Below are 13,282 nucleotides of genomic sequence, written 5' to 3' on the forward strand. Positions count from 1 at the left end.
AGTGTCATCTGCAAACTTGCTAAGGGTGCAGTCCACACCATCCTCCAGATCATTCATGAAGATATTGAACAAAACCAACCCCAGGACCGAACCTTGGGGCACTCTGCTTGATACCGGCTGCCAACTAGACATGGAGCCATTGATCACTACCCACTGGGCCCGACGATTTAGCCAGATTTCTATCCACCTTATAGTCCATTCATCTAGCCCATACTTCTTTAACTTGCCGGAAAGAATGCTGTGCGAGACCGAATCAAAAGCTTTGCTATAATCAAGGAATAACACGTCCACTGCTTTCTCCTCATCCACAGAGCCAGTTATCTCCTCATAGAAGGCAATTAGGTTAATCAGGAATGACTTGCCCTTGGTGAATCCATGCTGACTGTTCCTGATCACTTTCCGATCCTCTAAGTGCTCCAGAATTGATTCCTTGAGGACCAGCTCCATGATTTTTCCAGGAACAGAGGTGAGGCTGACTGGCCTGTCCCGAACCACTTCTTTCTCCACAGAGGGCTGTGAATTAGAATTGTCTCTATCTCACCCTGATTGATGATACAAGCAGGCTTACAGAGTCTTGAGGCACAGGCTGCATCTGCATCTGCACAGGTTGCATCTCTCCCATTGAAAGTCCTTTGTCTTCCACAGCTTCTTGCAGGTGTTGGGTTGTTGGGTAGTGAAGACAAGTGATGATGTAACTCCCCATCTTTTATAGTTTCTTTCAGCTGGCTGGAAAGTCTGTGTATGTGACGTGGGGGGTCTTCCCCCATTGGACAAACATTCTCCATTTTCTCCGTACTCCCTTCGAGGAGGCTTCCTTACACAGAGTTCCTGTGCTAGTGGTTTCTTCCCTGGATGAGTGTTGACAACAGTAATTAACACTGTCTGGCTACTCTTTTGACATACCTGAAAGGCTGGTTTGGGGTGTTTCAAGCCTCACATCACACTTGAGTAATTCACGCATAGCAAGATTTCATAATTTCACATACAACCCAAGGGGATATCATGTTTAGCAGATTAAGACTTTTAGAATGATACCTCACAGGGAATACTTTGCACAAAACATACAATAATTACATCACCATGGTAAATATGGGGTGCTTTGGGTTGAGAGTGTCAGAGGAGTGAACCAGTGAGTGACGGGTGTGGGGAGGAGAGGAGCGAGTGAGGGGCGGGGCCTTGAGGGGAAGAGGCAGAGCAGGGGCGCAGCTTGGGGGAAGAGGCAGGGCAGAGAGGCGGGCCCTCAGGCTTCCAGTTACCATCAATTAGAACAGTGGCAACCCTATGAGTTGCACATAAACAGATTCCCCAATTTGCGACGCTGACACAGCACAGTAAGGTCAGGCAAAAATTGTATGTCTCTTTGACTGGCCAGTCAGTGATTCAGGGAAGAGAGTCCAGCACCATGTCACCAGCCAGTTCTCCATGGAGCTCAGTCTGAGAGCCAGAGCACCAGGAGAAAACTTTAGGTCCCTTTATGAGTAAAGCGCTGGACCAACCTTTCCCGGATCTGTTGGGTCTTCACCCCATAGATGATGGGGTTTAGCATGGGGGGCACCAGGAGGTATATGTTTGCCATGAGAACATGGAAATGCAGGGCCACATTGTGCCCAAATCGTTGCGAGAGGGCGGCAAAGAGATGCGGGATGTAAAAGGCTAAGATGACACAGAGGTGGGAGCCGCAGGTCCCAAAAGTCTTGAGCCGGGCGTCCTTTGTTGGCAGGCTGAAGATGGCCCTGAGTATCTGGGTATAGGACACGGCGATAAAAAACACATCCGTACCGATAACCAAGAATGCCACAGAGAGGCTGTAGTAACTACTGATACGGATGTCGGCGCAGGCCAGCTTCACCACAGCTATGTGCTCACAGTACGTGTGGGGAATGATGTTGGTTCTGCAATATGGCCACCTCCTCACCAGGAAAGGATGTGGCAGTATGAGCATGATGCCGCGCAGCACCATGGCCAGGCCAATTTTGGCCACCACCGGATTTGATAGGGTGCTGGAATGTCTCAGGGGATCACAGATGGCCACGTAGCGATCAAAAGCCATGGCAACAAGGATCCCAGACTCTATCACAGAGAAGCTGAGAATGAAGTACATCTGGGTGAGGCATGCACTGAAATTGATCTCCCTGGAATAGAACCAGAAGATGCTCAGCATTTTGGGGAGGATGGATGTAGACAGGACCAGGTCGGTGACGGCCAGCATGCAAAGGAAATAGTACATAGGCCCATGGAGGCTCGGCTCCGTCTTTACGATGAACAGGATGATGAAGTTCCCCAAGAGGGCTATGGCATAGATTGCGCAGAAGGGGATGGAAATCCAGACATGGGATGCCTCCAGGCCTGGAATGCCCAGCAGGATGAAGGTGGAGGGGTTGGTGAAGTCAGTTGAGTTGGATTCTGACATGTTGAAGAGGAGGTGTCCAACACTGAGGCAGAATGGTGTTTCCTGCATGTATCGTGTGTTCCCCTGACTTCCTGTATGTGCCCAGGGTCTAGGATGATGGTCGCAGGACAAACACCTGGATGGAGAGACAATGTTAATATAAGACATTACATGCACTACTGGAGGCTGTTCTCCTGGGTGAAGCAGATTGGTCGCTCTTCACACACTGAAAAATGACATTTTCATTATTCAGATAAATGAATTATGAACAACTGACCCTGCTAATGCCAATTCCATATTTTATGGTGCTCCCTGCATCAATACTTCCTCCACATCGTGGTGTGGGAAACCTTAGACGGCACCAGCAGGAAACACGAGCTCATACTGGTTATCTCTTATTGTTCTCTAGGCCTTGTCTACACTGCGAAGTTTTTTCACCAAAAGGCAGCATTTGGTGATGAAATAGTGGAGGTGTAAACGTTATAAAGCCACTTTGAGGACGGAATTCCTCAGTTTCAGTGACATAATAAAGCCACCTTGATGAGAGTTGCAATGATTTTACACAACATTTTTGTCACCAAAGTGCTAGTGTAGACACCTTTCTTTATTTTATCATTGTAATTGGCCAATTGCTTTTCTCCCACACCCAACGTCCTCCACCCCTGGGAACACTCACCATGCTTCCAGTGTTCACCAGCATGTGTGCTTGTCAAGGGTCAGCTGGAAAGTGACTGGTGTGTTACCAGCAGTGTATTTTAATGTAGTGTTTCAATGCTGTAAATGTACTTAACAATAATGCTTTTCTTTATTGTTACTTCTGCTTCTCCAGATATGTACTTGAAAGGAGGCATCCCCTCCACTCCAGCCGAGTGTCTCCGCCAGATAAGAAAGCGACCAAGACGGCACAAGGAAGATATGTTGTGGGAGGTGCTGCAGTACTCTGATGCAGACAAGATGGAATGCAGGCAGTGGAGGGAAAGCGACAAGCAGGAAAGAAAAGAAAATGAGGCATACACTAGGGATGCAATGGAGAGGTTGATAAACATTTTCTAGTGACAAACCAACATGCTGCAGTCCCTCCTGATGCTCCAGACTTAGCAGATGGGTGCAAGCCCTCCCCTTCAGCACATTCACAACTCTTTCCCATGTCCTTCCCAAACTCCACCCGCACATTCCTTTCCGATTTCTGGGACGTCTCACTTTACCGTTCACTCCACCTCCGCAGACACCTTTTCAAAGGAAAGCTGGACGTACGCTCAGCTGTGTGTGTGTGCATGGTGTGGTGGGTTTTTTGGCAATAAAAGCAAAGTTATTTGAATAAGAAGCACTCTTTATTTGTTTCCCGTGAAGTTATGATAGCAGATGGCAACAGCAAAGCAGCAGGCAGTTTCACCATTTCCTTACATTGAACCCTGGGCCTGAACAATCACAACTGCTTCCTACCCTACCAAAACTGGACTTCATTACGTATTGCAATCCCATGCACAGCAATAAACATTACTTGTTCTCATTTTCAAAGTGTTGCCGCAAAGCCTCCCTGATTCCAATTGCCCCCCATTGTGCCCTCTAATAGCCTTGGTATCTGGCTGGTCAAAATCAGCAACCACGTGTTCTGTCCGAGCAGTGCACCACTGAGCAAAATTTTTGCCCTTAAGTTCACAAATATTATACAAGGTGGAACACACGGCTACAACCATGGGAATATTTTCCTCATTGAGGTCTAACCTTTCAGAAAGGAATCGCCAGCACGCTTTTAATCTGCCAAATGCACATTCTATGGTCATCCTGCTCCTACTCAGCCTATTGTTGAAATGCTCCTTACTGCTCTCCAGGTTTCACTTCTACGGTTTCATGAGCCCTGGCATTGAGGGGTATGCCAGGTTTCCCAGGATTACTATGAGCATTTCAACATCCCCTGTGGGGATGTTCCGGTCTGGAAAGAAAGTCCCCGATTTCAGCTCTCTGTAAAGGCTGGTGTTCGTAAAGATTTATGCATCATGCACTTTTCTGGACCACCCTGCACTGATTTCAATGAAATGCCCACAGTGATCCTTGAGTGCCCGCAACACCATGGAGAAGTACCCTTCCAATTGATATATTCCATTGCAAGGTGTTCAGTGCCAAAATTGGAATATGCGAGCTATCTATCACCCCTCTGCAGATGGGGAAACCCATTTCTGCAAAGCCATCCACAATGTCACGCACGTTGTCAAGAGTCACAGTCTTGCGGTGCAGGATGTGATTAATGGCCCTGTACACTTGCATTAATGCAGCCCCAACGGTCGACTTCCCAACTCCAAATTGATTTGTGACCGACTACTGGCAGCCTGGAGTCACCAGCTTCCACAGTGTGATTGCCATGCACTTCTCCACTGACAGCGCAGCTCTCATTTGGGTGTCCTTGCGGCATAGGGCTGGGGTGAGCTCAGTACACAATTCCAGGAAGGTGGCTTTCCAATTCCAAAAGTTCTTCAGCCACTGCTCGTCATCTCAGACCTGCATAACGATGCGATTCCACCACTCAGTGCTAGTTTCTCAAGCCCAAAAGCAATGTTCCACCATGCTCAGCTCTTCTGTGAATCCCAAAAGCAATCTAATGCTGCTGTTATCCATGTCAGACACCATGTCAGGCAACTGTGACTCCCGTTGCCTTCACAACATCAAGATTGATTCCATTGCTATTCGTGATGTGCTACTGACAGCTAGCAGAGCAGTGCGGGATCCGTTCCTGCAGATAGAGGTGGTGGGCTGAGCAGAAAACAAGGAACGTTGAAAAATGCTGCAAACTGGAGATGGAAGCACATGGAATGCTGGGACGGAAAGCAATGCATCATGGGACATTGAGCCCAGAGCCATGACGTTCCATGATCCGCTCTGCCTTCCCACAACACCTGTGAGCATAAGATGCAGACCTGAACTGTGGGATAGTTACCCACAGTGCATTATTCTCACTGTTGCTGCAATGGTCCCGCGTGTGGATGCGCTATGCCAAAAGAGAAAGACAGTGTGAACGTGCAACAATAGTTTTCTTTAAAGGCTTTTTGGTCATTGAATAAACTTTCAGTGAAAAAAATCGTCCAATGTACACATGGCCTCAATGCAATGAAAGCCAGGCTACAGAGCCATGCTGTAGGGAGTCTCCATTCACCTAGTTACTGAAAATCTGAGAGTGGGGGAAAAAAACCTTTAGCAAGACATGTGCCGGAGGAAACATCCCAACTAGAACACACCCTCAGGGAAAAGTCTTGGATGTCACTGATAGCAGCCCCATGGAAACAACTGCTCATTTGCAGTAGTGGCCACAACAAAGACAATGTTCGAATGCCTAAGGAATGGGATGGAGAATAATCTGCTCTGGAGATGCACTCAGTTTTGGTCACTCAGCCTCTATAAAGGATATAGCCACTAGAAATGGGTTTTCTGAGACAGGCTATCAGAATGGGGGGGGCTGCCATATGCGGACAGACTGAAAAGTCTGGGACTGTTTAGTGTAGAGAAGAGACAAATAAGGGGGCATAGGATAGAGGAGAACAAAATAAAAGAATGGAACTGATTACATTAAAATGAACAAACAGAGAACAGTTCCCAACCAGTAATAGCTTTATACAGATATCCTTCAAAAGGGCTAAGTCCCCAAAGCTGATGCAAATTATCAGCAAAACTGATTGGGAGGAAAAATTTAGACTGAAAAATGGGAATGAAAAATGGGAGTTCTTTAAGAAGAGTTTATTAAAGAGCTAAAAAGCCACGATTCCACAATCAAGGAAGTGGACAACTTCGGTTAAAAACCCAGTTCAGTGGGAAAGTGAAGGCAGGAATTAAGGGGGGAAAAGCAACACATAACAAATGGGAAAAAGGGAAAAGAATTGGCAAGCAATACAAATTGGAAGTTATGAAAATTGATACAGGACATTACAGACATCGGGGGAAATCCATGGTTTGCAGGGCTAAGGAGAACAAAAAGGAGGTTATTAAGTTTATTAAGAACAAAAGAAATCCTAGAAAAGGTAAAGACTAATCTCTAAAGGGAGAAAGGAAACTTGTTAATCTTGCAGAAAAGGTCGATGTGTTCAATAACTATTTTTATTCTGCATTTGGAAAGCAGTATGAGGTACTCATATCATATGTGGTAATGAAACCCTTTCCAGTCTATTAGCAGTCAAGGAGCATGTTAACCAGTATCTAGAGTAGAACCTTAGAATTACAAACACCAGAGTTATGAACTGACTGATCAACCACACATCTCATTCGGAACCGAAGGAGGCAGTCAGGAAACAATGGAAAAGCTGATATGGGATATGTTAAAAAAAAAAAGACAATTTCATCCTTTCGTGAGAGCACACGTTTGGTGGACCAAGGGAACCAATCAGATGTAATAGCCTTCAATTTCTGTGAGACATTTGATTTAGTAGGGAAAAGCATTCAATTAAAAAAATGAACACTACACAATATCAGTAGATTTTGTTAAATGTTAAATGGACTAAAAGCTGGCTATCTAAAATGAACAAAGAGAGAACAGTTTCCAACCAGTAATAGCTTTATACAGATATCCTTCAAAAGGACTAATTCCCTCAGAAAGCAGTTGTCAATGGGCCATTGTCAGTGAATGGGGGTGTCTCTAGTGGGGTTCTGCAGGGATCAATCCTAGGCCAGATGCTATTCAATATTTTCATCAATGATCTGGAAGCAAATAGAAAATCGTTGCAAGTAAAATTTGCGGATGAACCCAAGGTTGGCAGAGTGGTTACAATGAGGTGGCCAAGGCAGACATAACGATTGATCTGGAGCATTTGTTGAGCTGGGCCCATGCAAACAAAATGTTTTAATACAGTCAAATGGAAAGTGGTCCTCTTGGAACAGGGAATGCAGGCCCGACTCTCTGGCTAGGGCACTGTATTATGGAACGCAAGGACCCTAAAAAGGATTTAGGGGTCATTGTGGACAACTAACTCATCGTAAGCTCCCAGTGTGATGCTGTGGCCCAAAGGGCTAATGCGATCCTTGGATGCATAATCAGGGGAGTAGTGCATTGGAGCATGGGAAGGATTTTACTTCTGCACATGGCATTGATGAAACCGACTGCATAAATTATAGTGTTCACATTTCAAAAAGGATATTGAAAAATTGGAGAGGGTGCAGAAAAAAACCACAAAAATTATTGGAGACTGGAGAATATGCCTAACACAGAGAGAGAGATTTAAAGAGCTTCATCTATTTATCTCATCAAAAAGACAATCAAGCAGAGACTTCTATGGGGAGAAAACCATTGGTGCTAATGGGCTCTGTAATCTAGTTTAGAAAGGCCGAGGAAGACCCAATGGCTTGAAGCTGAAGCCAGACAAATTCAATCAGGTATAAGGGCCAAATGATTAGCACTCAGGGTGGTTAACTGGTGGGAAAAACTGGAAAGGGAAGTGGTGGATTCTCCAACTCCCCATGTCCGCAGATCCAGACTGGATGCTTTTCTGGAAGATCTGCTTGAGGGCTTGTCTACACTTAAAACACTACAGCGGTGCTGCAAAGTGCTTAAGTGTAGACACTACTTACAGCGACGGCAGGGGTTCTCCCATCAGCGTAGGTAATTCACCTCCCCGAGAGGTGGTAGCGAGGTCGATAGAAGAATTGTTCCATCGACCTTATGCTGTTTACACCGGGGTTAGGTTGATATAGCGACAGCTCTCAGGGGTGTGAATTCTTTTGCTGTTGGTAAAAAAGGAAATGCAATTTTGGGTTGCATTAACAGAGGCATAGCACCCAAGTCATGGTAGGTGATAGTACCGCTCTACTCAGTGCTGGTTAGGTCTCAGCTGGAGAGCTGTGTGCAATTTTGGTCACCGCTGTCTGGAAAGGATGTAGAGAAAATGGAAAGGGTCCAGAGGTGAGTGAAAAAGATGATCCAAGGAATGGAATGCAAACCATATTTTAGCCGGCATTTCGGCGGTGACGCCTCTGGATGACACTGCTTGTAGGCTGCATTTTGGCGGTGATGCCTATTGACGTTGCCACTTGACAGCGGCATTTCGGCGGCTGCTCCTCCCCTGCCACGGTCCTCCGTGGCTCGACCTCCGGCGCCCGCCAGACAAAAAAGTTTGGGGACCACGGCCTTAGAGTATCATAATGAGAGAAGGCCTATAAACAGGCAGACTGATTTTAATTCTTCTTTTGTACCTCTATAACTAGCTAAGTGATAAGAATACACCTAAATTCTTAAAGTATAGGCCTTTGCAGACAGGCCTGAATATCTATATCCTAACAGCTGTCTGACACCTTCAATTAGGAGACGTCGTTTTCAGTTGCTTATAAGTTTGCCAAACTTTAACCGTTTGCACTGAAATTTCCCGCACTGGGTGTCTGCTTCCGGCTGAATTGTTTTTAAACTTTCAGGCATAACAGTTCAGCCAAATTCTCAAATGAAGCCAGGAGAAAAGACGTTTTGCCCATGTTGAAAAATTCATATAATTATTCCAGTGAGGAGCCCTATCACCGCCATGCTTTCTATCAGAAAGTCAGGTGAAAGCCCCCCCTTCCTCCCCCGTTAACAGCCAGAGCCCTGAAATGCAAGAGGAGGAGGTGAAAGTCCCTGTGCATTAACTCACACCCAGCTGGCTCCTGAGGTCTTTACTCAGTTCTTACTCCAAGGGGAGTTTTGCCTCAGTTTAGCCTGAGAACATATGGGCCACGGCCTCAGAATTTTACCTTGTATTGTCCATCTACTATCACCTTTCAACCTGAAGGATCCCCTGTGTCACTGAATTGCAGCCACCTTGGGGTTGGAGGCCATCAGCCAGGGGCAGAGCAAAGAGGGACATTTTGGCCAGTGATATCGGAGCAAACACATCCCCTCTGGCAAGGGCCCCGGCATGTTTAATGGCTGTGCAGAGTGGAAAGGACCACAGACCTATTCTCTATCCCATCACTCTCTCCTTCAACTGGGTTTGTTGAGCAGGTAAGCTCCTCAGCAAGAGATGGTGTCAGGGTTCCTTCCCCACTCTGAACTCTGGGGGACAGATGTGGGGATCCGCATGAAAGACCCCCTAAGTTTATTTTTACTAGCTTTGGTTAAAAACTTTCCCCAGGCACAAATTCCACCTTGAACAGTATGCTGCCACCACCAATTGATTTAAACAAATATTCAGGGAGGGCCACTTGGAGCCCTACCTTCCCCAAATATCCCCTCAAATCCCTACACCCCCTTTCCTGGGGAGGCTTGAGACTAATATCCTCACCAATTGGTACAGGTGAACACAGACCCAAATCCTAGGATCTTAAGAACAAGAAAAAATCAATCAGGTTCTTAAAAGAAGAATTTTAATTAAAGGAAAGGTAAAAGAATCACCCCTGTAAAATAAGGATGGTAAGTACTTTACAGAATAACAAAAGACTCAGGTACACAGAGGATTTCCACTCTGGGCAAAACCTTAAAGTTATAAAAACAGGGATAAACCTCCCTCTTAGCACAGGGAAAATTCACAAGCTAAAACAAAAGGTTATCTAATGCATTTCTTTTCTGCTATTACTAACTATTTCTGCAAGACTAGATGCTTAGTTCAGATATATTTTCCTCTGTGCTGTTTCCTGGCTGGCTCCGAGAGACAGAGACAGAAAAACTTCTCCCCTTATTGGTCCTTTTGGTCAGGTGCCACCCAAGTTATCTAAGCTTCTTAACCCTTTACAGGTAAAAGAGGAATTAACCCTTTACAGCGTAAAAAGGGATTTTATGCTACCCTTAGCTGTATGTTTATGACAGATGGGTACCTGTGAATTCTGAGACAGACGTGTCTTCTCTGGGAATCTCCCACAGGCAGCCGTTTCCCTCACCTCTCTCACCCCAGCATCTGCAGCAGCATCCCACGCCGAGAGCCGACACAGGGGTGTGCACCGTTTATAATATAGCTGTGTGCAATCCCAGGGGGGGGGGGTCGCTCAGCCTCTAGGGGGAAACAGCATCTGAATGGAAACAGGCTGGAGACCGGAGAATCTCTAGCCAATGTCTCTCTTTCAATGTCTGCACTTCTGTGCTATTTATCCAGCTTTAGGAGTAAACAGTAATTAAGGGACCTTCCCAAAGGGAGATGAGAACTCCTGGGCTGTCCGTTGAGTCAGAGAGGAATTGGCTGCTCTGTACATTTGTGTATAGTTAAAAAGTAGTTGATTAGTAAGAAAACTAGGCATGATAGTCTGATACCCTGTAAATACCCAGTATTAATAGGTAGATAGTAGACAGAGAGATCTGGAGAAAGGTGACTGAGGGGAGATACGAACACTTTCTGCAGGCACACGGGGCTATCGCTAAGGGATCAGAAGTCAGTAATTCTCATCAGTAACTATCATCATATTGTTTAGCACCTTTCATTGATGGATCTTCAAAACACCTGGAAAAGGAAAGTCACTATGAACATATCGTCATTATACTGATAGGTAAACTGAGGGAAAGGGAGACGTGACTTGGTGAAGGTCACACAGAGAATGACAGACAGAACCCAGGAGTCCTGATTTCCCTGCTGTAACCACGGTCTCTCCATTAGTAATGGCGTGCATGAGAAGAAGGAAATGGAGTCACGGTCTAGCAGGGCTTGTTCATTAGGTGGATGTGACAGACTTGCTCAGGATGCAACCTGGAATGGGGGTACCGCTGAGCCCTATGGCATACCAACCTGGGCTCCCCCTCACACTGTGAGGCTGTGACAAGCTGCAATCCTCTCCAGGTTTTGCACTTCCACAGCCAGACACAGCCAGGAACGCACCCAGCTTCAGTTTCATGAATGTTTTCACTAGGCACTCATGAGCCAACAATAGAGAGGCTCCAGCCAATTCCCCCCCACCCCAGCTCCCCAGCCTAGGACCCCAGAGCTGTACCGTCTAACCCTGGTCAGAAGCCCGGCGAGGGTACGTGTATTACCCAGTCTGCCCCACCCTCAATGTGGAGAGGACAATGCACCAGCCCCTGTTCCTGAGCAGGTTTCCCTTTTGCATTTCAAACAACACACTGTATTAGGGAAAAAAATATAAAACCGATTTATTAACTGCAGAAGGATAGATTTTAAGTGATTATAAGGAATAAATGTACAGATCAAAGTAGATTACCAAAGAAATAAAGCAAAATGACAATCTGAGTTCAGACAGGATTTGAACTGTGCAGTGTGTCACCTGCCTTCCATACACAGGCTAGAATTCCCTTCAGCCTGGGACCAAATCCCCAGTTCTGTCCTTGTCCTTAAGGTTTATCCAGGTGTTGAGTTATGGGGGGAGTGAGGCCAAGTGATTTTCTTATGTCCACTTTTTATGGCTTCTTCCATGTGGAGGGAACTTCATTTTTCCAAGCAAAAGCCCCCAGTACAGTTAGTGGAAAAGTACAGGCACAAATGGAATCCAGTGTCACATGAGCTGGTCACATGACCTTGCATGCTTTCATAACTTTAGGTACAAAAATGATACATGCATACAAAGAGGGTAATCATATTCAGCAAATCATAACTTTTTCATTGATACCTTACATGACATACTTTGTATAAAATATATCATAATCATATCATCTGGGTATATACGGGAGTGCCAGGGAGTTGTTTTGGGGCGCAGAATGTCACATCTCCCCACTTAGTTTACTGCAGGAGTGTTAGTCACTGACTAATTTGGAGGGAGGGTGCACAAGGCCCTAGAATCATAGAATCATAGAATATCAGGGTTGGAAGGGACCTCAGGAGGTCGTCTAGTCCAACGTCCTGCTCAAAGCAGGATCAATTCCGAATTAAATCATCCCAGCCAGGGTTTTGTCAAGCCGGGCCTTAAAAACCTCTAAGGAAGGAGATTCCACCACCTCTCTAGGTAACCCATTCCAGTGCTTCACCACCCTCCTAAGGAAAAAGCTTTTCCTAATATCCAACCTAAACCTCTCCCACTACAACTTGAGACCATTAGTCCTCGTTCTGTCCTCTGGTACCACTGAGAACAGTCTAGATCCATCCTCTTTGGAACACCTATGGGCACCCGCATGGCCCCACAATATGCCAACATTTTTATGGCTGACCTGGAACAACGCTTCCTCAGCTCCCGTCCACTCATACCCCTTCTCTACCTACGCTATATTGATGACATCTTCATCATCTGGACCCATGGGAAGGAGGCCCTGGAAGAATTCCACCATGCTTTCAACAGCTTCCACCCCACCATCAACCTCAGCCTGGACCAATCTACACGGGAGGTCCACTTCCTGGACACCACCGTACAAATAAGCGATGGCCACATTAACACCACCCTATACCGAAAACCCACCGACCGCTACGCCTACCTTCATGCCTCCAGCTTCCACCCCGGTCACACCACACGATCCATCGTCTACAGCCAAGCACTGAGGTACAATCGCATCTGCTCCAACCCCTCAGACAGAGACCAACACCTACAAGATCTTCACCAAGCATTCTCAAAACTACGATACCCACACAAGGAAATAAAGAAACAAATCAACAGAGCCAGACGTGTACCCAGAAGCCTCCTGCTACAAGACAGGCCCAGAAGAGAAACCAACAGAACTCCACTGGCCATCACCTACAGTCCTCAGCTTAAACCTCTCCAACGCATCATCAGTGATCTACAACCCATCCTGGACAATGATCCCTCACTTTCACAGACCTTGGGAGGCAGGCCAGTCCTCGCCCACAGACAACCTGCCAACCTTAAGCATATTCTCACCAGCAACCACGCACCGCACCACAACAACTCTAACTCAGGAACCAACCCATGCAACAAACCTCGATGCCAACTCTGCCCACATATCTACACCAGCAACACCATCACTGGACCTAACCAGATCAGCTACAACATCACCGGCTCATTCACCTGCACGTCCACTAATGTTATATATGCCATCATATGCCAGCAATGCCCCTCTGCTATGTA

General features: G+C 46.2%; 1 protein-coding gene across 1 annotated transcript; it reads right to left on the reverse strand.

Moving 5' to 3' along the window:
- Positions 1 to 1,462: 1,462 nt before the first annotated feature.
- LOC135978816 (olfactory receptor 52R1-like) lies at positions 1,463 to 2,458 on the reverse strand. Its single transcript, XM_065579584.1, has one exon. The coding sequence runs from the start codon at positions 2,456 to 2,458 to the stop codon at positions 1,463 to 1,465; it is 996 nt and encodes a 331-aa protein (XP_065435656.1).
- Between the last annotated feature and the right edge of the window lie 10,824 nt (positions 2,459 to 13,282).

This window comes from Chrysemys picta, unplaced genomic scaffold (genome assembly GCF_011386835.1).
Source record: "Chrysemys picta bellii isolate R12L10 unplaced genomic scaffold, ASM1138683v2 scaf461, whole genome shotgun sequence".
NCBI classification, from domain to species: Eukaryota; Metazoa; Chordata; order Testudines; family Emydidae; genus Chrysemys; species Chrysemys picta.

Bases quoted from the DNA above. Each gene is read 5' to 3' on its own strand.
- LOC135978816 (XM_065579584.1), bottom strand. From the start codon at position 2,458: ATGCAGGAAACACCATTCTGCCTCAGTGTTGGACACCTCCTCTTCAAC.